At 49.3% G+C, this 21,544-nt stretch overlaps 8 protein-coding genes across 8 annotated transcripts; 3 read left to right on the top strand and 5 right to left on the bottom strand.

Moving 5' to 3' along the window:
• Positions 1 to 803: 803 nt before the first annotated feature.
• N7511_008876 (uncharacterized protein) lies at positions 804 to 1,436 on the bottom strand (the record flags this gene model as incomplete). Its single annotated transcript, XM_057131253.1, has 1 exon — positions 804 to 1,436. The coding sequence occupies one exon, from the start codon at positions 1,434 to 1,436 to the stop codon at positions 804 to 806; it is 633 nt and encodes a 210-aa protein (XP_056979241.1).
• A 1,411-nt stretch (positions 1,437 to 2,847) lies between these two features.
• N7511_008875 (uncharacterized protein) lies at positions 2,848 to 3,967 on the top strand (the record flags this gene model as incomplete). The annotated part of the gene is made up of 3 exons (XM_057131252.1): positions 2,848 to 3,054; positions 3,075 to 3,446; positions 3,512 to 3,967. The coding sequence occupies 3 exons, from the start codon at positions 2,848 to 2,850 to the stop codon at positions 3,965 to 3,967; spliced, it is 1,035 nt and encodes a 344-aa protein (XP_056979240.1).
• Positions 3,968 to 5,172: 1,205 nt separating this feature from the next.
• On the bottom strand, positions 5,173 to 7,647 carry N7511_008874 (uncharacterized protein; the record flags this gene model as incomplete). The annotated part of the gene is made up of 1 exon (XM_057131251.1): positions 5,173 to 7,647. One exon carries the CDS (start codon positions 7,645 to 7,647, stop codon positions 5,173 to 5,175), a length of 2,475 nt encoding a protein of 824 aa, XP_056979239.1.
• A 245-nt stretch (positions 7,648 to 7,892) lies between these two features.
• N7511_008873 (reverse transcriptase family protein) lies at positions 7,893 to 11,546 on the bottom strand (the record flags this gene model as incomplete). The annotated part of the gene is made up of 1 exon (XM_057131250.1): positions 7,893 to 11,546. One exon carries the CDS (start codon positions 11,544 to 11,546, stop codon positions 7,893 to 7,895), a length of 3,654 nt encoding a protein of 1,217 aa, XP_056979238.1.
• An 89-nt stretch (positions 11,547 to 11,635) lies between these two features.
• Positions 11,636 to 14,089, bottom strand: N7511_008872 (retropepsin-like aspartic protease; the record flags this gene model as incomplete). The annotated part of the gene is made up of 1 exon (XM_057131249.1): positions 11,636 to 14,089. The coding sequence occupies one exon, from the start codon at positions 14,087 to 14,089 to the stop codon at positions 11,636 to 11,638; it is 2,454 nt and encodes an 817-aa protein (XP_056979237.1).
• A 1,017-nt stretch (positions 14,090 to 15,106) lies between these two features.
• On the bottom strand, positions 15,107 to 16,993 carry N7511_008871 (CAIB/BAIF family enzyme; the record flags this gene model as incomplete). Its single annotated transcript, XM_057131248.1, has 4 exons — positions 15,107 to 15,658; positions 15,723 to 16,223; positions 16,276 to 16,574; positions 16,627 to 16,993. 4 exons carry the CDS (start codon positions 16,991 to 16,993, stop codon positions 15,107 to 15,109), a joined length of 1,719 nt encoding a protein of 572 aa, XP_056979236.1.
• A 796-nt stretch (positions 16,994 to 17,789) lies between these two features.
• On the top strand, positions 17,790 to 20,030 carry N7511_008870 (putative ABC transporter; the record flags this gene model as incomplete). The annotated part of the gene is made up of 2 exons (XM_057131247.1): positions 17,790 to 18,504; positions 18,556 to 20,030. The coding sequence occupies 2 exons, from the start codon at positions 17,790 to 17,792 to the stop codon at positions 20,028 to 20,030; spliced, it is 2,190 nt and encodes a 729-aa protein (XP_056979235.1).
• A 536-nt stretch (positions 20,031 to 20,566) lies between these two features.
• Positions 20,567 to 21,464, top strand: N7511_008869 (RTA1 domain-containing protein; the record flags this gene model as incomplete). The annotated part of the gene is made up of 2 exons (XM_057131246.1): positions 20,567 to 20,738; positions 20,794 to 21,464. The coding sequence occupies 2 exons, from the start codon at positions 20,567 to 20,569 to the stop codon at positions 21,462 to 21,464; spliced, it is 843 nt and encodes a 280-aa protein (XP_056979234.1).
• Between the last annotated feature and the right edge of the window lie 80 nt (positions 21,465 to 21,544).

Raw genomic sequence — 21,544 nt, 5'->3', positions numbered from 1 at the left:
GTAACTAGGATTGAGTGCCGGCTGGATAACCGGTGCTAGCGGTATGTTCAGCCCGACAAATTGCCTCAAATTTCTGTAAACTGCATGTTACCTGTCGGCCTGGCAGATTTATAATATGCTTTGTGTCGCTACGCTTTATTCAGATCTTTGAATCGTGATAGATATCTGACCAATCTAAGAAAGAATAGTGTAATTGATTGTGAATGGGGTGGTGAAAGCAAGATAACCGGAAAGAATAGGCCCAGAAAATGCTGAAGCAACCCATATGGAAAAAGAAGGTAAATATCTTATCATATCAGAATTCAAGTTCTCGAAAGGTCGATAGAGCTTAGTTAAACGAGAAGCTACCATTCAACACTAGGGTGGAGCTCAAAGTGAATTAGCAGACTTACGCCCGCCAGGAATGATCATATGTAGTCCCCAATAGCCTCGACCTCTTAGGTCTACTGCCACAATAACATAGAAAAGGATATGGCTATAGCTGTGTGTACGTGTTTCGTCGCCCCAATCTTGCCGTAGAAGCTTGCGCAAGGAAGAGTAGTAGACCTTCTGATACAGCTAGAGGCAGTGCTATTTCACTTTTTTAACAAGTCTCCTTAGGCAAAGGCAAAACCTTGGGCATAGGCAAAACGGCCTTAGTAGCTACAGCAATACTCGAAAATAGATTTTCCTAAGTCTTTACGTATTGATTATGGGACTCTGATGATGAACTTTTGATGTCAAGTGAATGTCGTTAGTTTCTTCTGCTTTCTATATATCTCAACGATAGTGTTGCCCGTCACCAAAATATGATGAAATGCAAGTTAGACCTCAGCCTTACTCGTAGCAGTGATAGCGCTCTTGATCTTTTCTTTCACATCTGGAACCTCCGGGTCATCATCCACTCTCAGGCCTTTAATTAGCCGAGCTAATAGACCATAAACACCGATGACAATGAGCACCTCGACAACCATATCGGCGCCAAGTATCTTCACACCGTCCTGAATTGTGTTCTCTTCGTTGGTATATGTGGCTAACTGTTCATCAACCAATCGTAGCAAAATCCGGTCGCGGTCTGTCCATGGGCCCTGGCCGGAGCGATGGACAGAGTCACTAGAACAATCTATATTGTCGATTTTCTCTTGAGGCATATTGTGGACTTCAGCAACTGGGAGGTTCACATCGTATTCATATTTTGCTTTGAGGACCGTGGCAGTGCGTAAAACGATCAGTTGCCAGTCAAGCGTTGGTAGTCCGCGCTGGGTGCCATCGAAGCACGCACCAATGAGACTCAGCAAATGGGGTGCGAGACCATGCGAGTTTGCAATGGTCAGGAGGATATTGCGGCGGAAAGGCAGAATGCTTAGTTTCTCGCGCAATAACGGTGGGAGGTCGTCGGGTTTTGGATACGGAACCAGACAAGTTTTGCGGAATGGATCATCGTAGTTGGTATCCATCAGTACTGGTGCTCAATATGTAGAAATGCAGATATATTGAAGAACGAAAAATGAGTTCGATTGATGTTCTTAGTTTGACTTTAAAGGAAGCTGGCATAATTGGTGTGGGTTCTACCGAATATATACCTGGCCGGAGAACGGAAACTGCAGACACCCTTCGCATGGACGCCGTATACACCCACCTGGGCAACTACGCAGCATTTCTCGTCTGTGCACTTTTCCAGGTAATGGCTTGCGAAGCACATATCTCATCTTACGTCATTAATCTCCCAAAATGGTATTTTACAGATAACTGGGGTCTCCAGGAACGTTCGACAAGAAGGGATTTGCATGACGCATTTCACTTAAACATGGTCAACAGAGGCCCGCGCTTGCTTTACGATTGGTAGTATGTCGATGGTGTGTAGCATGGAATGTTAACCGGGTTTCTTTTCACTCATAGGTCAAGTAGGTTCCCAATACTATAGCTGGAATTTCAAAAAGGTAACAGCAGTTTACTTTGAGGTAGAGAAAATATGCTGGAGCTGATACTTGTAGATTGATTCAACTGACTGAATGTTCGTGAAAGTAGGAATATGGTTGATTGAAAGATATTTGTTATGTCGTGTCAGGCATATATGATATGACATGACATACCAATGGAGGGGGAGGTGCCGTTTGGTTTGGTCGATGTGACGGAGGCAAATAGGCCAACTGCATTATTCATGGATTGGTGTGTGTCGTAATCGAAGTCAAGGCCTGTTTGACAGGCCTCAAAACCTGCAGAACACGATTAGTATTGTTGCATTACAATATTGCGCGGCCAATATAGGGATGTATTATTTGCTGGAGACCAGTGAGAGCATATTTACGTAAAATAAAGCGCCAAGTTCGTAAATATACATGCTTCTACTCTAACCCAACTATGGTTCGTAAAGGTGCAATTAAAGATCGCAGATTGAGTCTTACGCTCATCCGCTCGTCCCTAAAGAGTTGACCGCAACCTTCACTACGTAATGTGTCTATTCATCAGGGCAAAACTTGATCAAAAGTTTCCTGTATTGTTGCTGGCAAAACATCAGACCTACCGAGTGTCGCTCGCTTCCATTAAGCTATTTCGGTTGCACCTTCGCCACTGCCAACCCTGTGTAACGATCTTCGACGCAAGCAAACCTATTTCTGACGATTTGGTGACGTGGTGCCAGCCTACGAAAACTTCCTATATGGCTAGATCAAGATCAAGCTCGTTGCCTGTTCAGCCACATAGAAGTGCCAGATCAGCAGATATTGACGTTGCAGAAACCTTCGTCACTATGTGCCTACGGGGTTGCCACCTGGAAAATACAAAAGACGCGGTTTGGGACAAGCTCAGGCCAAGGAATAATACCAGATCTACTCTTGAAAGTTTTCAACATCGTCGTATGCGCCCATAATGGACCATCACAATAACAGCCAGCGACTTCGTGAACTCAAAATCAAGTGGCCCAAGTTCAATCTGACAGTCACAGTCAGAATGAATGAATTGAATGCTGCATTAGTGAAGCTTCTTTGGGATACTCTTCCCTATCGCTCTCTCCAGACGCATGCCTTGGTTACGGGCGATCACCTATATCATCTTGTTCCATCAGAGCCTTTGATTGTGAGTGCATCCTTCTTCAGCGATTTAATTCTTTCTTCGATCCTAATTTCGGAAAGTACACAAACCCTGAATTCAAGTGTCCTGATAGAGCCAAGGAGCCCGATGGTACCGTGTTTCTTTCGAAATTTCAGCATCTAGCTATCAAGTATGGCCGCGTGACTGAGCATCACCCTGCAGCTCCTTGTGGGAACGTGGCCCCCGAGGACCTAGCGAAACTGCGCTGGCTTGGAGAAGAGGTCTGGAAAAGTCAGATTGAGACAAAGGAACCTATTGAAGTCATACTTTGGGATGCTTCAAGCCCTGAGCCTGGTCCTGAAAGCCTTTCACTTCGCCTTCAGCGCGCTGGGGCGACAAAAGAGGTAAAGAGTCTCGTTCAAGAGATTCACGAAGAAGTATGCCTTGATGCGTTGCTTTGGTATCCTATAAATAGGGCTAACTCATTCAAACCATTGGTCAGATGGAGAAGTCTTGGTCCGGAATATCAGACAATATCAAAGCCATACATAGCGGCCGGGCTTCATCAAAACCAGGATCGAAGGACTCCTACTTTGCTGCTATGCTCTTTGCTAACAGTGAGGTTCGGACTCTCGGTTATTATGTCTTTGACAACCTTCTCAAGATAGCAGCAACGCACCCTGAATTTGATCTCAAACATCTGATTGTCCTTTATAGAGAGCTCGTCTCTGCGCCCGCCGAGTTCCTGGGATATGTGGGCACTGAGTTTCTCCGTAACAGTCATCACAAAATCAACAATCTCATTACAATCAATGTTGAGAAAAACACCAATCAGTCGGAGGCTCGTGAGGACTTACTTGCCATGGTGAGTGTATTGGCTCAATATATCAACCTCCTCAATGCCCAGAACCTGCTCCTGTTCCCATGGAAGCATACAGCCGAGTACCCTATTATGTGATATCGGACGGCTAGGTTTCAAATGCTGAGTACGTTTCCAACAATATCTGTTAAGTACCAAGAATATGGGCTGCGTTTCATACATTTTTCGACCAACGTTTACCTTTTTGAGAGATAAATCAGAGAGTGTAGATGGGACCAGTGAACCGAATGGGAAAGCGTGGAGACCCGAGGTGAAAATTGTCAAAGCTGTTATCGTGTTTGCCTGAGCGACGAGCCGTACGGCTGCTGAACGGTTCTGAGGAATTATTACTGACTGTCGAAACTTTGTGAGATCGTGAATCTATCAAATGTACATACCCCGGGGAACATTGCACAATAGCTAGGGGGCTGCATACGACCCAAGGTCGTGAAACGCCCGAGGGATACAGTTTTAGCAACAATAATGATACACCACTGTACCCGCACGGGCCGATCCGCTTGTATTCAGCGGACCATAAAGTAGAAAATTATAGTGATGACGGCTTATAATAATCTCAAGGCCATTATGTTAGTAGGATAAGGAACTGTTCCATAAAAAATTTATCTTACTCCAGTAAACAAGGAAGTTCCGTGGCCTTGAAATCTGGATACAGCGGCGTTACCATGGTCAATGCGGTCATCATGTGCGTTTATCAATCGGTCGGTGCATGGAAACAGTTCCCATCCTACAAAAGTAGATCGACAGAGTTAGACGTCATTCAATATGTGACTTCCAAAGGCAATGTGCTTTTTCTACACTCATGATGCACCCTTTTCCTCAATAAAAAGAGTCTTAGCGTTGAGATTTGACTTCCATTCAGAGTTTCTCACCATCCATCTCACTGATCGGCATTGAGTAGTACTATTTAAGGAATCTCCTGCATTAGGAAAACAAGTAATGAAATGGGAGATGCTCGATGGCAGTCTGGTCAAAACAGACGGGTCGACAAATGGTGGCAAGAAAACCGAACAACAAGTCAGGTCTGTGAGCTCTAGACAGATGATGCCTATCAGGGATAATCAGATGCTATATCAAGGAGCATAATGATCATAAATCTTGAATCAGGAAATGAGTGGCATTGTTGTAACTGTCTATCCTTCTCTACAGTCGTAGGTTGCCCATAACCCGTCCTCGAGGATATCACTGCCTGAGGCAGTAATCATACAAGTGTCGTGATTTCCCCACTACATACCACCCCCCTTCATGAATTGACCGTCCCCTGGTCAATAAGCCATCATGATAACTCAAGCAATGTCCTCGCGGTCAAGCGGTAGGGGAGGATCAACTGACAGACCCAGTTCTTTTCTCCTGAAGAAGGAGTCTTTGCCGAAGGCGCGTTTCTCACTGTCTACCATTGTCTGGTATAGACGGACATACTCGTGCTGTGCCTTGGATCTCCATGACTTTACGTATTCAATGGCAGCATCCTCATTCTCTCCGAACAAGGTATCGAGCTCGTCGGCAACACCAGCTTCGGTCCAGCGAGAACCTCCTACCAAGCAGCGAGAGATCAGGTTGCCTGGGCAGAAACGTACTGCAGCAGGGAATGGGTACGGGATACGCCCATACTTCTGACTAGTAAACCCCGAGGGAGTTCTTGATGCAGGAATGAGGTCTCTATGGGCGGCGGCAAGCTCTTCCCATGTGTTTGACTCAGGAACGTCGAGAGTTGAGTGATCCTCTCTGATGCGGACAAACCATGGCAGTATCGTGCGGCGTATCTTAGTGGCAGGTCCTGTAGAACCGTGGGGTAACGTAGGCAGGCTGACCCTAACATCTCCGGCGCGACAGATCTCTTTCGTCCAATCCGTATGGTACTTGGCAACATCGTCACGCGTCCACATCCATGGTTCGATACGGCTGACAGGACCATCAGCAGTTTGCTGCCTCTGCCTAACATCAGACCACCATTCTTGTACGTGAGGGTGCATGCCGCAGAGTAACTCGGTGCAGTTATTCTCATCTTCATCGGTAAGCGAAAGGCTGCCTTGCAAAATGGCGCGCCCACGTCCAGAGTGAGACAAGTCATTCAGGTTCACATCGATGTGCCGAAAGAAGGTCTGTTCTCCTGGCAGAGTGCTTTTGGCGTAGTAAGGGTAAGAAATCAGACGCCATGCGTGATCAGGTCGTAGGAAAACGTAGCATGCGTAGTAGGCAGGGTCTTGTTTCACGACCTGTTGAATGATACTGTACCACATATCGCGTAACCACCCCAGGCGTGGTCGGTGAGGGCGTGGCTGATAGTGGTAGTCATACATGTCTATCTCCTCATTTGCCATAGCAAGAATGCCACCTGGGTGCTGGCCGTCGAAGTCCTCTTTGAGCCATCCGAAGAGCTGCGGGATAACGACGGTGCCTTGTTGGTTCATGCGGTCAAACAAGTCGGTAGGGAGTTGTCCATTGTCGGTAAGGGACGGCTGCATACGTCGGTAAAGACTCTCAAATGATAGCCAAGGAACATCCTTATCAAAGTTCGCGATCAGTGGCTGTCTAGTCTTATGATGAAAGCGGTAAAAGCTCAAAGTGTCAGTGCTAGGGACCTGGTTTTTCGGCTGAATAAACCAGGCGCCGTGTTCTGCTATCACAGTATCCCAGTCGTTAAGGTTCTTGATCATGAAGTCAACACGCCATGCTAATGCCGCATGATTCTTGCTAGCGCTTCTCATTCCAAAGAGGTCAAACACTCTCTTTGCATGGTCCTCACATATCTCAATCTCCGTGACAATAGTGACAGTTTCGGACAAGATGCCTCGGCCTAGCTTCCTTAGCGCTATCAGCTTTTGCCGCTCAGTAGCGTCCTTAGGCAGCGCTAGTATTCTGTTCATAGCAGCTCTCTCAATAGCGCAGCCGCAGTCCACAACGCGGGTACGGCGTGTAGCCAGCGAATCATTATCACCAGTGTCAGCGTCGGCGTCAAAATCGGGATCTTCAAGATAAGAGGGTGCGTCTGAGAGCGCTGAAGAGACGTCACTCCCATGCTCTATCTCAACATCTTCCTGAGGGTAGTCGGATTCTTCGTCCATGTCCATCTCCTCACTGACTTCTTGTAGTACGGCTGCCCCCGTGTCTGTAACTGGCAACGGGTTTCCCATGCCATGGGCACAGCAGTATCCATCTTGGTCAAGCTGCAGTCCCAGTCTTCTTAAATCCTCGATGATCAGTGGCCGGGTGTTCTTGCGGGTAAGTGCCTTTGATAAGTCTCCTTGGATCACTTCTTTGGTGGTGCGAATGCCACGTCCTGAAGATGACAGACGTAGCACGACCTCGTTATTGACAGACAATCTGAGGTCTTCGTAGCTGAGAGAGGATCGCACGAACTTGCTGGCAAGTTCGACCATGGTTCTGGACCCAAGGTGTTCGAAGAAGGCATTCGCGTTCTGTTCTCCCCATGCAGTGATGGCCTTCATCTTGATGCTTGCAGTGTAGGACTCTGTGGATGCCTGTCGTTCCTGGACCCTCTTTGCTTCTTTCCATCTGCGCCTGAACTCTGCGTGGTCCTCTTGTCCTTTCCATAGCTCTTGCTCGTCAACATATCCGTAAAGGCGGCTAATCGCGTCCTCGACGCGTTCGTGGTAGTTCTCTAGCTTCTCGAGTAGCTGGCTAGCAAGCTGGTAGGCTGCAGGTTTGTCACAGCCGCGTAGGATCTCGAGAGCGTCCTCGATAGACTCGATCTGCTGTCCTTGCAGCTGCAGTTCTTGGGGAAACCGTTCTTCGCTCATCGTTGCGGCTCGTGGGTTTTGGGAAGAGGGTAAGAACAGTGGGAGGTAGGGAGATAGGTGGTAAGGAGAGATGACTTTTCGGCTGAAAAACAGATGACTCGTAGAAATGAAATGAATGAAGGACTTCGAATGAAAGACTCGCAAACGCATGAGAGAAACTGAGTACGGCGGTTACAACTTGGAGACAAAGAAAACCCGAAATAGCATCAAAAGACATCAAAACGTAAAGAAAATTTACCATATCACTACCTCTTCTTCCTTGGTCTTCCAACAGGCCTACGCGTACGTAGCTGATGGGGTTGCTGTATAGCTTCTCCGTGAGCTGTGCCATCACCATCATCATTATCACGATCCCCGATTCCCCGAGGGTAGAACCTCTTCAGCCTATCACCATTGATAGCATCTGCTCCTTTGTCACCGATATGGCTTAGCACTGTGCCATCGAGTTCCCTAATCGAGTAAGACCCATTCCCTTTCACTGAGTCAATGAGATAAGGTCCGAGCCACCTGAAGCGGAGTTTCTGTACAGATGTCATGTCCGTAGACCTCTGGCTATCATGTAAGAGCACGTAGTCATCCTTCTTCAGAGGGGTTTGTCTTGTTCGGCGGTGATCGTCGAAGTAACTTGCATTGTTCTCCTTAAGGCGATTCATGCGTAGCACGGCTTCTTCGATATCCTTCTCGCGGCGCTCGATCTGTCTTGTCCGCATGGCAATAAGGTCAGAGCGGTCACGGACAGTTTCCCATGGCAGTGTGCTCCACGTGGGCATCTCCAGCTCTATTGGTAGGACTGCATGAATGCCGTATAGGAAATAATATGGAGAGAGCCCTGTTGTGGCATTGACTGTAACCCTATCCGCCATCAACGCGGCATGAAAGTGAGGTCTCCAACTGTTGATAGGTGCATGTCTTTGAAAAGGGTAACCTCCCGTCATTTTTGAGAGAGCATCTTTCAGTGTCCTCATCGCTCGCTCCACGGGTCCGTTTGAGCCAGGGTGGTAGGCCGATATTGTCACCTTTTTGACTCCTTTGTCTTTGAGAAATGCTAGCGTCTTGGCACGGTTCTCCGGACCATCATCCATAACAATCTCTCGCGGGTAACCATGCCGGCAAATGATATCTTCGAAGATAAATGACTGAACGCTCTCTGAATCTGCACTAGCCAGGGTCCTGGCTTCCACCCATCCACTGACTGCCTCTCTTCCCTGAATGACGATTTTGACGCCATCTTCTGCTGGCATATGAGTTGTATCCACGTACCATCTATCAAACATGCGAAGAAGAGTAGTGACATTCGCGGGCTCACTAAGTCTGACAGGGTCCCGTGCCTGGCACTCAACACACGTACGAACATACGAAGCCGCTTCTTCATACATACGTGGCCAGTAGTACCGATGCTTGAGCAGTGCGTAAGTGGCTTCGCGTCCTTTGTGGGCAAGTTCAGTATGCGTCCCTTCTAGGGCTCGTTGCTGGTCTTCTTTGTTGTCAAGGACTCTTCGGAGAATCTCTGTTCTTCCTTTGTAGCGATAGAACAAATGACTGTCTTGGACCACGAACTTTGTGCATTTCCTTCGGAAGTAGTAAAACTGAGACCTTGACATCTTAGGAGGCCGTTGTAGCGTTATAAGGAAACGCGCAATTTGCTGTGATTCGGCTGAATAACCATCTCCTAAAGGTCTTAGCAACGTTGCTTCTTGCTCAGGTAAATCGTCTTCTTCTCCGTCGTCAGCGTTGTCATCGGATATCATAGCTGCTCGGGCTGGTAGACAGCTCGCCCTAAGGTAAGAGATCTCCGCGTCAATAAAGTCATCAACGTCAACCTCGCGCCGCTGGGCGCTTAGCTCGCTAGCCGTGGGACTCCTTCTCGATAAACCGTCTGCTGCGCTATTTCTCCGTCCAGGTACGTGCTTCACATCAAAGTCAAACAGGCGTATCCAAGCCATCCACCTCGTAACCAATGCACCAGGCAAATCAGTAGCCGGTCTATTCAATTGGGCCACAAGTGTATTCGCGTCGGTTTCTAGTATGAAGTGGATGCCGTATAGCCAGTGGCGAAACTTCTTCAGTGCCATGAGGACTGCGCGGCATTCCAGTTTTCCCGAATCGTAGGAAAGCTGTGATTCAGACCACGTTCCTGACTCATATCTCGCCGGCTTTCGGACACCGTTTCTTTCCTGCATCAGCACAGCACCCCACCCCTTTCCAGAAGCATCAACGGCGACAATGACTGTAAGAGGATCGCTGGTATAATCGATTGGCAGGATAGTTGGAGTCGTGGATAGCTCAGTTTTCACTCTATCGAACGCTTGTTGCTGGTCATCCTTCCATGCGAATGTGACGTTCTTCCTGAGGCATCTGTAGAGCGGTTCCATGATGATCTGAAATTCTTCGATAAGAATACGGAAGTAGACCGCTAGTCCGACGAATGATCGTAGTGCATCCTTGTCAATAGGGGTTGGCCAGTCTAGTAGCTTGGCAACTTTGCTTTCTTCAGCGTGTCTGCCAGAGAAGTCGCAGACCCACCCAACGACCTCAATGCCTGACATAGCAAATTGTGACTTTTCGGCTGAAATAGCAGCTCCGGCAAGCTCTAGGAGATATAGCGTTTTGTCCAAATTTTGAAGGTGCTCCAGGACGTACTTGCGGATTCCTGGCCTGGCAAATTCACCGTCGTACTTTGTTCGTGGGCCATTGATAGCAACATCATCAAGAAATGGTTTAGCAACTATGCCAAAGATAGATTGAAGGATCCATGATATCACACGTTGAAACTGCGCAACAGAATTTGCGCCTCCTTGTAGAATTGTAGTTTGCCGCAAGAGGCCAATCGGGGTTTGAATGGCAGTGAGATCTCTATCTTCCTCAGCTAGCGTGATTTGGTCATACCCTGAGTATAGGTCAACAAGTGAAGAGAGCGCCATGCCGGCAAATTCCTCGGCAAATTCATCAACGTCCGGAGGCATGTTTGCATCTCTTCTGGTGACCTTGTTGATGAGCATTGCTGCATTGATCAGTCGGTATTTGCCGATACCTTTCTTCTTGACCAAGAACCAGGGGTTTCTGTATGGTCCGTCGCAGTGTTCGAGGACTCCCTTCTTTAGCCTCTCGCGTAACATCTCAATGATAACAGGGCCTAGGGCGCGGGGAATCTTGAACCCAGGATGTTGCCATGCTTCATGGGGAACGGTCTTGATACGCTGAGCAGGCATGACCTCTGGTCGAATCCGGCTCATATGGTCCCAGCTCCAAGCCAGCACTCCCTCCCTCTTAAACAGTAGTTCGCGTAGCAGCAGCTTCTCTCGCGGCAATAATCCGTTTCCCACAAGCATGGTTGCTTCTCTCTCAGGGGTCAGTCGGGCACCTCTCGCAATCGTAGCAATTCGCGGATGCAGTAGGTCATCGAACTCGGATTGGATGTCAGTTGCGCGGTACCGGGTGTGGTATTTCTCCAGGCAAATCCTCTGCCAGTCAGGGTTCCCGGCAGGAATAGAGCCATCGGACTCTGACGAGCTCACAGGTTGAACCTTATCTGCCTTTCGTTTGTATAGCGTGTTCACAGGTGCAGCGTGTAGCGCGCGTAGATCTGGTCTGAAGGTTGCCCAGCGCGATCCTTGTCGCGGCAGTAATCTTCTTCGCCACTTATTTGGCAGTCCATGGCGCGTCTCAGTCCTTGCAAATGACGTCCTATATTCAATGTCGGGGTAGGTAGGTGAGGCATGGCCGGCGTAATGTTTATGGTTCGGGGTAGGAACCCAGTTAGGTGCCTCAGGTTTTTGGGGAGACGGTTTTTCGGCCGAAATACCACCCCTCTCTAAACTAACGTCGCTCTCAGCTCGTCCGCTCTGGACAACTTCTTCTTGACAACCACCAGCGACGTCTCTCTTCTTCTTATCCACCATCCTGAGCAGCTTCTCGCCTGCTGCTACTGACAGTGCAGAAAATGAGCTCTGTCTGGCATCCGGGTCTTTGGCAGATGCTGCGATGCCACTTAGACATCTGCCTGAGCATTTAAAGCATCACTCTTCGCTTCACCCGGCCATAGCTGATCCTCATAAAAGGAGCCTCCCCCTCGTGGATGGTACGCCAGGAAAGAATAGCTTGTCCGTCGGTCTGGACTAGAGATAGTACAGATGACGCTGCCGTCTCCTTTCTCGGACGTCTGCAGTAGAGAGTCCTTCGCCCAAATCCTCCCTAGCAGCAAATCATTCGTGCATCCATCACCAACCATGGTATGCGTCCTTGTCGTGATTCCTCCGATGCTGATTGGCAGGTTCTCCACACATGCGCCTACCGCATACTCTCCTCCATCAACAGGCACTAGCTTCAATCTTGGCCTCAGGCGCATCTTTGCCTGCACGGACTGCGCGATCTCTCGTCGAACAATGTTAACAGATGACCCGGTATCGATACATGCTCGCACCTCTCTTTTGCCGATCACTACCGTGGCGAATAACAAGTCTCTGGAGTATTCTCGGGACACGGGCCCGGCTGCCGAGTCCGATAGCTGCACTTCCTGGAAGTTAACGTGAGAAGCCAGGGTGCTGGATTGCAGTGGGCTCCCAGTGACTGCGTGATAGTCTGCTACATCGCTAGCAAGCTGATTGATCTGTTTCTCGACTTTTGCCGGCATAGATGCCCCTGTAAAGTTGGACTGCGTGTGCGCTTGCGAGAGAACGTCTGTGATCCGCTGATTGATAACATCCATGCTAACTCCTTTCCCCATGCCAATCCTGATCTTAGGGGCAGAGCCAGCAAGTTCTCCAATGGTGAGGGTGACTTCCGTGTTCCATATCTTTTGCATGACGATGTCGGATAATTGTGACTTTCTTCTTGCAACTTCAGGGTCCACGGGCCCCCTTCTTCTAACAACTTGTTCCTGAGATATATCTTCCTGTCTCTGGGTTTGGGAATCCTCAGGCTGAGCATCTTGCATAACATCATCTTCAACTTGTGGCTGATACCTTCCAGCGTGAATACTGCGAGTCCTTGCGATATCAGGTTCACGTCTCCGCTTCGCGGCGCGTCCTTCAATCGCGTTCACACTTCCTATTGGTCCAGCTAGATCCTCATCGTCCTCGTCGAGAATTTCCCACACAGGCGCCGAACCTAAGAGGGTAGCCGCAACAGATTGAACCGGCGCTGAATATGACATAGGGATAGCACTATTCGAAGCTATAGCAGTGACCCTGCTAGAAGGTGCCGTTGCCGTGGTATACCCCTTCCACTGGTCATACTGTTCTTGGAAATACTCACGATTCAACCTTCCAGGCGTAACACGTAGGCGCGGCCCTGGTTGGTCCGCAGTCCCTAGTATCATTTGATTCATCTGGTCATAATGCATGATGCCACGTCCTTGCATATCACGGAGTGCCTCGCATTTATCTGGTCTCGAAAGATGAGCTCCTCCGCACGTCCAACAGCTTATTGGCGGGTTCACTCCAAGGTTGTTTGTCGGCGTACGTCTATCAGGCTCATACCGGTAATCATTTCGTAGGTCTTGGCTAGCCTGCAGTTTCAGAGTGAGAGCTTCCATTTGCGACCGTATATCGCGGATTTCTTTGCTCTGATCATGGTGAATTCGACCCTGTGTACTCTCAGCTGTGACACGATGCTGGTGTCCATCTAACCGTTCTTTGCCTTCTCGACCACCTCCTTGGCCTAGGTATCTCTGGAGATCTTCTTCCTCACGGACACAGAGCCTGATCGAACCCCAGGCTTCGGAATACTTGATCAGCGTTCCTCTCGGTAGTAGTCGCCGTGAGTGGCGTCGTACTACCTTCTCTTTCAGTACCTGGGGCAGTCCCTGGATCAACAAGTTCGCTCGTTCGCTGTCGCTAATCTCTCCATTCTGGAGAACGCGGTCCGAGACTTCGTCAAACTCTCTCAAGTACGACTGAATGTCGTCCTTCATTGTCCGAGTTTGTTGGGCCAGAGATTGGAGATACGTCTTCGTGTATCGAAGGCGTTCATCATCGGTCTCATAGAATCGCTCTAAGAACTCTTCTCTAAATCCTTCCCAATCCTTTGCGACCCACAGACTTTGTCTCTTAACCCATAGCTTTGTGATGCGGTCACAGTACTGTGGCAAGATCTCTAGCATCTCAGTCTCTGAGCGCAGCCCACAGCGACGACATGTCTCCTGTAACTTCTCCAGGAACAGGGTAGCGTCAGACCCGTCAAAGTACGGCGCTCCCAGAGTTCCTGGAGTAGGCAGAGGGGAGAAATATGGCATCTGCTGTTGCTGGATAGACGCGAGTTGCGCAACTGGCGCAACGGCTATACCTGACTGAACTGGCGCTGTCGGCTCAGGGTGCAGAGCGCTACGCCTGCCTGTCGTTCTAACTGACTCCGATCTCTCCCTAGCAGGCTCCCTATACTCAGAGAACGATGCTAGTCCTTCATTTTGGCTCCTTCCGCGGTCACGCTCCTCGGCGAAGTCCATTGTTGGTGAAAGCGGAGACTGTTTTTCGGCTGAAATCAATGCTAGCGGGGGTTGTCGATAGAGCTGGTCAAGGGCTTCCTTTTCACTTCCTCTTCTTGAGCATTCTTCCTTCCTTTCTTTTAACTTATAACTCAGGATAGCGTGAGTCAGCATTTGCTGCATGGTCATACGCCATAGCCAGCTAATGCCTGGAAATCTCTTCTCTGCCATCGTACGCAGCGCTGCCGGTCTCGCCTGTAGCAACATCAGCAGCGAATCCGCACTGCCAATGCACGAGCTGGATAACAGATCGCGATATAACTGGGTGAGTTCCCGTGTTTCCTGCATGTTAGCAAGCCCAACTCAGGCTACCTTTGCCAACAACTCAGCTGATAACACAAGGAACAGATGTGACCTGTCTCTCTTCCACGCTTGCTTCTCAGGGTCAAATGCTATCGCCACTTTCCTGCTGCTGTAGGCTCTGCCAGTTGTCAGACACCTTACGATCGTGAGCCTTCCCGGGGACGCCAATTTGAAATGGGAGATGCTCGATGGCAGTCTGGTCAAAACAGACGGGTCGACAAATGGTGGCAAGAAAACCGAACAACAAGTCAGGTCTGTGAGCTCTAGACAGATGATGCCTATCAGGGATAATCAGATGCTATATCAAGGAGCATAATGATCATAAATCTTGAATCAGGAAATGAGTGGCATTGTTGTAACTGTCTATCCTTCTCTACAGTCGTAGGTTGCCCATAACCCGTCCTCGAGGATATCACTGCCTGAGGCAGTAATCATACAAGTGTCGTGATTTCCCCACTACAGTAAGTAGTATATCCACCCCACGAACTGGCTTCTCATTCAAGTATGATACCCCGGATGTCACCACACCTTTACGTGTCTATCATCAGAGGCTGGGGATACTGTCTGAGAATAGCGTTGAACGTAGAGGTCGTAAGTTTGATATTTATTCTAGCCGTGACGGTAAAATGCATTACCGTAATGAAGCAGGGGGAAAAGCTCAGAATGGAAAGACGACTATGCCTTCCGAGCATCACTCTCATCAACATTAAACTCCTCCCAACCAACACTATCACTGCCATTAGGACGGCTAGATCGCACAAACTGATTGTCCACACCTCTAATAACAGCAACAGGCTTCACAACCTCAACATCAGCACCATAAGCAGCAGAAGACCACAACTCAGTGAGAGGCTTGCGACCCTCCGACTCCGGTCCAGCAGGCAGATACAGCCAAGGGAAACGCTCATGCATGCTTTTCAACACAGTCGACGAGATACGGTCAACGCTATCACAGTGGCGCAACTTGAAGAAATCAGCAGACTGCACTGAGCGCAACTGTTCTTGCACGTCTTCGGGATACTGGCCCATGGCGAAGAGGAGAAGGTCGTAGTGCATCAAGGAGGCCTTTCCGTGGTATGAACCTCCAGTCTTGGCGCGGTGGTAAAGTCCCGTTAGGGCGGCGATGGCGCCCATACATCCAGTGCCGTAGTCAGAGATTGGGAAGGGGGGTACGACGGGGGTGGAGAGACCCATGAACTTGCCCTGTGCCCATGCGATACCGGTGACCTGTAAAGTTGCGTTAGACTGTTGTGTTTGGTACTGCGAGGAGGAATTGATTATGGTCACTTACACAGTCGGCAATCTGCTGCCATCCAGCACGGTTTGCCCACTCGCCTTCGTATCCAAAGCAGTTCTCGTTCACGTAGACGATGCCCTTGCCGCGTTTCTCAGCCAAAGCTGCCATCGCTTCGGCACCGTATCCGAGCTTATCTAGAGCTCCGGGACGGTAACCATCTACGATGACGTCGACATCGTCTAAGAGTTTCTCAAACTCCTTGCGTCCGGCCTCGGTTTTCAGGTCAAGGTCTGCCGCATGCTTGCCCATGTTGCCGTCAACCTGGAAGAAAGGTACATCTGACAGACTAGGGCTAGTAATCTTCAAGACATCCGCACCGTATTCAGCAAGGATGCGGGTGACAGTGGGGCCTGCGATAATACGGCACATTTCCAGCACTTTGACGCCCTTGAGGATCTTCTTGTTCTCGCTGGAGGCAGCTGGGAATGGAGTCGGAGGCAGGTTGCCGGGAAGACGGCTGACCTTCCAGGCGGGCTCTTGCACATTGAGTTTTCCCTGTATGATCGTTAATGCGTTGAAAACGGATTTCATATGAAGTCTGGCTTACATGGGGTGTCTTAATGAAGTCTTCGTGTTTGTAGGCAGTTACACCAGCCTGGCGTCTCTCCTTGTTCATCACCTCAAGCTCAGAGGCAGTGTATTTCGTAACCTTCTCCTCAATGACCTTGATGATCTCTTCATAATCCGTCAAATCTGGGCGCTCACCCTCGAGTCCAATCATGTTCAAAGTGGTCGTAGCCTCCAGTGATCCATGAATATGGAAGAACTCATCTGGGTTCTTGGTCTTGTAGAGATTTGCTGACATGCGGCGGTAGCCATTAGACTGCGCAGAGAGCAAATCGGTGTCTACATTTCAGTCAATACAGTCCTTTTCGGAAGAATAATGTCTGATACGCACTCTTGAGCTTCGACTTCACATTGGGGTCCAATTTGGACAGACCAGCCACTTTGGCCATGTACGCTTGGCAGCCAAAGGCAGTTGCACCTTCAAGGCTGACCTGAACCCCGCGAGGTGACGATCCAGCACCGAAGCGAAGATCCGCAATGGCAGCTGCCACTGAACCTTCGATACCCTTCAGCGCGGCAAGCGTCTCGGTTTCTTTGAATGGAATTGGGAAGTAGATTTCATTATGGCTGGTAGAGAAAGAGACGCGATCCTTGTTCGCGAGCACTTCTGGAGGCAAGTCGAAGCGCTCGCCTTGGTCACAAAGATCGGAGAAGATGCGACTGGTCTCAAGGACCGGGGAATACCTGGTGCCCGCCATGATTCTGATGCTGATATGTATGAGGTATGATTTTGTAGCCGAGGTTGGTGATCAACGTGCTCAGAGGATGTCAGTTAGTAGAAGCAAACGGAAGGAGGAAGTTATGCTGAAGTGTATTTTATATATGACGATGTTCGGGTCTCCGGGGACCTGGCCGTCGGGTCGCCACACCCGCCTGTCGGCTCAACTATGGCGGAAATGCGTTTGATATCTTCATTTTGATACGTATAAATTTGACCTAGGACACAACGCCTGAGAATTTTATTTTAATGCACTGTAAGTACACGGTGGTGAGAATATTCACAACAGCAATCAGTTCATTCTCAATTTTGCAACATACACTTCTCCACGCAGATCCGACGACGCTCGGCTCGGAGCATATTTTCGGATGCTGAGATCCGATGGATCACGTGGAATACTTCGCCTGGGATATGTTGAGCTTTCATGAGATTCGGCGTTCTGTTCTGTTACAAAGGTACAGATCTAAGTAGTCTGATAATCCAAGAATAGGGAATCAATTGATATCTTCAAGGTCATACTGGCTCTGGTAGTAGTAGACCAGGTCACATGACTAAGTATAGATCGTAGCTGGTTGTACATTCAGCTCTCTCAAGCTTATGGTGACATCTATGTTCTTGCAAACAATTCTATCCAGGTATTCTCTGCTTTCAACCCTATGTGTACTCCATGGATATCTTTCAACGTCAGCACTGTACAGGAGTAGAGCTGAAGTGATCACGTGCCTGTCCAACGTTATCGCCGTAACTCCGAGTCATCTCTGATTGTTCGTCCGACGATGGTGCTACGAACAACACTGCGGCCAAGGGTGCTGCGCCTAGCAGCTTTTCGCCCAATTCGATTTTCATCTGCGAACCCAGTCATTCGCATTGACAATGGTACCTTCTACAAGCGGTACCCGACCGATGTCGAAGACCCGTCGTCTAATCCTCCTCTCTTCCCCAACTTGAACTTCACATTGCCCTCCGAACGCACATCTAAAGAAGATGGCGAAAGCCTACAGCACTGGGCTGTAATTGGACCCTCCGAGAAGACCGACTTCCTGCACATCCTCCGTGGTCAGCACATCTGTCTCCCGGCCAATGCGCGCTCAAATCCATACCTTTTGCTAGGCAAGGTCGCCGCCAAAGACTCACGCCTTCGATCCGTTTCGAATGCGATCCGATACATTGGTTTCAACGCGGAAGGCGAAGAATCCCTTGGCGGCAGCCGTGGTGCATACCTCAGTGCTCGCTATGAGAGCTACCGGGAGGACACCGATTGGACTGTTGATCAGTACCTACGGGGAGAGACCTCTTCAAACCCCATGGAGGGTGAGAGTGCTGGCCTGATTCCCTCGGAAGATATCTACAAGAGGGTCTGCTCCCGCCTACATCTCAGCCAATTGATGGACATGCCAGTCGCGAATTTGAGCAATGGCCAAACCCGTCGAGCACGAATTGCCAAAGCGTTGCTGAGAAGACCCGAGGTGCTGCTCCTTGACGAGCCATTTAGTGAGTACCTATAATTAATCTTCATTTCTCGGGTATTCTAACACGAAACAGTGGGATTGGATCCTGCAACGGCTAGGAGTCTTTCGGTTCTGCTTCATAGCCTGGCAGACAAATCGTCGCCACGCCTGATATTGGCTCTACGCCCACAAGACAAGATTCCCGACTGGATTACGCATACGGTGATCCTAGGAAATCACCACCAAGCCCTCTTGCAAGGTCCAAAGTCGGAGGTTGATAAAACCCTTCATGTTTGGAGTCACTTTTCAGAGTCCCATGCGCCTATGAAGTTCACCCACGACCAAAATGTTGCTTTTCAAAAAATGAAAACCGACATGGAAAGTGGTGTCTTGGATACAGATCTCCTTCAAAGCTTGACAGGTGGAACAAAACATCCTTACGGACGGGAGACTGCGACTTATCTCGGCGGAGAACCCATCATAGAGATGGATGGTGTCCGTGTCCAGTATGGTGATAAATCAGTACTTGGTAATTGGTCGCAAGAAGTGAACAACAAAACAGTCAACGGCTTGCACTGGCGAGTGCGTCGGGGACAACACTGGGCCATTCTCGGTGCCAACGGATCCGGAAAGACAACATTGGTCTCAATGATTACCTCTGATCATCCGCAGACTTATTCGCAGCCTGTGAAGCTCTTCGGGCGATCTAGGCTTCCAGAGGCTGGCAAGCCTGGAATTTCAATCTTTGAATTGCAGTCGCGCATTGGTCACTCATCCCCAGAAATTCATGCCCTTTTCCCTCGGCAATTGACAGTCCGCGAAGCGGTGGAATCAGCTTTCGCTGAAACCTTCCTCTCAAAACCGAAGCTGAACACAGAAATCGACCTAGATGTTAACGCAGTCCTGAAACACTTCCAAGCTGAGCTTGACCCTGCTGCTGCCAAAAGTGAGATCCCAGATGTCAGCACCGTGATGTTTCCCAGCATCCCAAAACCTTCTAAGCAGGGGTTGAAGAAAGCAAAGTATGTCCCACCTGAATATCATTGCGACTATGCAGATGACATTCGGTTTGGTGAACTCACCACTGCACAACAACGTATCGTGCTCTTCATCCGAGCCGTTGTCCACAGACCCGACATTGTCATTCTCGACGAAGCCTTTTCAGGCCTGTCGTCTACCCAGCGTGACAAGTGCATCGGCTTCCTTGACTATGGCGAGAGACCTCGCCTGGCCCGTCAAGCAGTCCAACGGAACCCAAAGCCAATCTACCGTTTCAACGGTCTCACGCAAGAGCAATCCTTGCTCGTGATCAGCCATGTGCCTGAAGAGATCCCCGATAGTGTTCGCCATTTCTTGCGGTTGCCATCTGATCCTGGTGCGGGTCAACCTCCCCTTGATTTCCGCTTCGGCATGCTCAGTGCCAACAGTATGCTGAGGAAACCATCCGTATGGGACACTGTTTGGTCTGGCGGAATGGACTTCAAGGATGCGAGTCGTCGTGTCGCCCGCCGCACCACTGACGATCCCGCGGCACAGGATTTGGTTGAATATGAATACTTTTCGGTCTAGAAGGGCATTTGGATACGGTCTGGTACTCTAGATGGCTATGCTATAGATTTCTTGTACATCTAATCAACATATCTAAATTTGGATCAGGTTCCATATCTCATCTACCCCGTCTGCAATTGCCAAGGCTTCGATTGCACTAAAATCCCCGTTCCAGATAAGCAGATTTTGAACTGATACGCGTATGCACAGACCACCCGTATCCGTACCCATTGGATATACGCGTATCCAGTATAAACTATTAAAAGTCCGAAGCTACTGCGCCTTCGGAGTTTTACCAAGGTACAGTGCTGCTAAATTGTAGGTGCCTGGAAGCCTGTCTTTATTTATAAGTATGGACCCTCGAAGTTCTTGATTCTAAATTCAACTTCACTTCAACCCATCCATTGGCAAACGACCAACTGCATATCAAGTCTACTACCTTCTTTGCCTAAGGTTATTCAGTACTCTCAGTCTTCGATCCTTCAATCCTTCGATCTTTTCATCCTCACATCCTCACATCTTTCCACCCTCACATTTTTCCATCCTCCCATCTAAAAATGGCCAAGCTGGAGCCGTTGAGAAGCGGATACTATGTCTGGCACTATGTCCCCTCGATAGCAGCCTCCGTGATCTTCCTGATCCTCTTCCTCGGCATCACAGCAGTCCATTTCTGGAAGCTGTTCAAAACCAAAGTCCGCTTCACGATTCCATTCGCAATTGGCGGTCTATGTGAGTTCCCTCCCCATCCCATCCTATCCCACCTTATACTAACCCACTGCCACAGTCGAATTCATCGGCTACGCCGCCCGGGCAGCCTGCACCAACAAAACAGGCAAACTAATGCCCTACATCATCCAAAGCATCTTCGTCCTCCTGGCGCCAACCCTCTTCGCCGCCGCAGTCTACATGGTCCTAGCGCGTATCATCTACAGCGTGAACGGCCAAAAGCACTCCCCAATCCGGATCACGCTCGTGACCAAGATCTTCGTCACCTGCGACATAGTCACATTCTTCATCCAGGGCGGTGGCGGCGGCATGATGGCTCAGAGTGGCTTGGCCAAAATGGGCCAGTGGATCATTCTGGCGGGATTGGTCCTGCAGATTGCGACTTTTGTGCTGTTCCTGGTTACTGCTATCGTGTTTGAGAGGCGCATCACTCGGAGTCCGACGCCTGCTGTTGTGCAGGGTCATGTTCCTTGGAAGAAACATTTGTACAGTCTCTATGCCGTCAGTGCTATGATTCTGGTTCGCTCGGTTTTCAGGGTCATTGAGTATGGACTTGGCAATGATGGCTATTTGCTTGGGCATGAGTGGCCGACTTATATCCTAGATGCTGTGCCCATGTTCATTGCTATGGTTTGTTTTGCGGTTTGGTACCCCAGTGAGTTGCAGCCGTTTTTGGTCAGGGGCGATGTGGAGGAGGTTACCTCTGATTCGGTGCCCCTGAAAGCTTGATTTGGTGGTTGTTTGGCGTTCGTGGGTTTTATTCTTATCTTTTCTGATTTCTCTTTGCGTCCTGGCTTAATTCACTGGTG

The sequence above is a fragment of the Penicillium nucicola genome (genome assembly GCF_028828085.1).
Source record: "Penicillium nucicola strain IBT 29836 chromosome Unknown utg000010l, whole genome shotgun sequence".
NCBI lineage: Eukaryota > Fungi > Ascomycota > Eurotiomycetes > Eurotiales > Aspergillaceae > Penicillium > Penicillium nucicola.
This window is presented reverse-complemented; position numbering and strand designations above follow the sequence as displayed.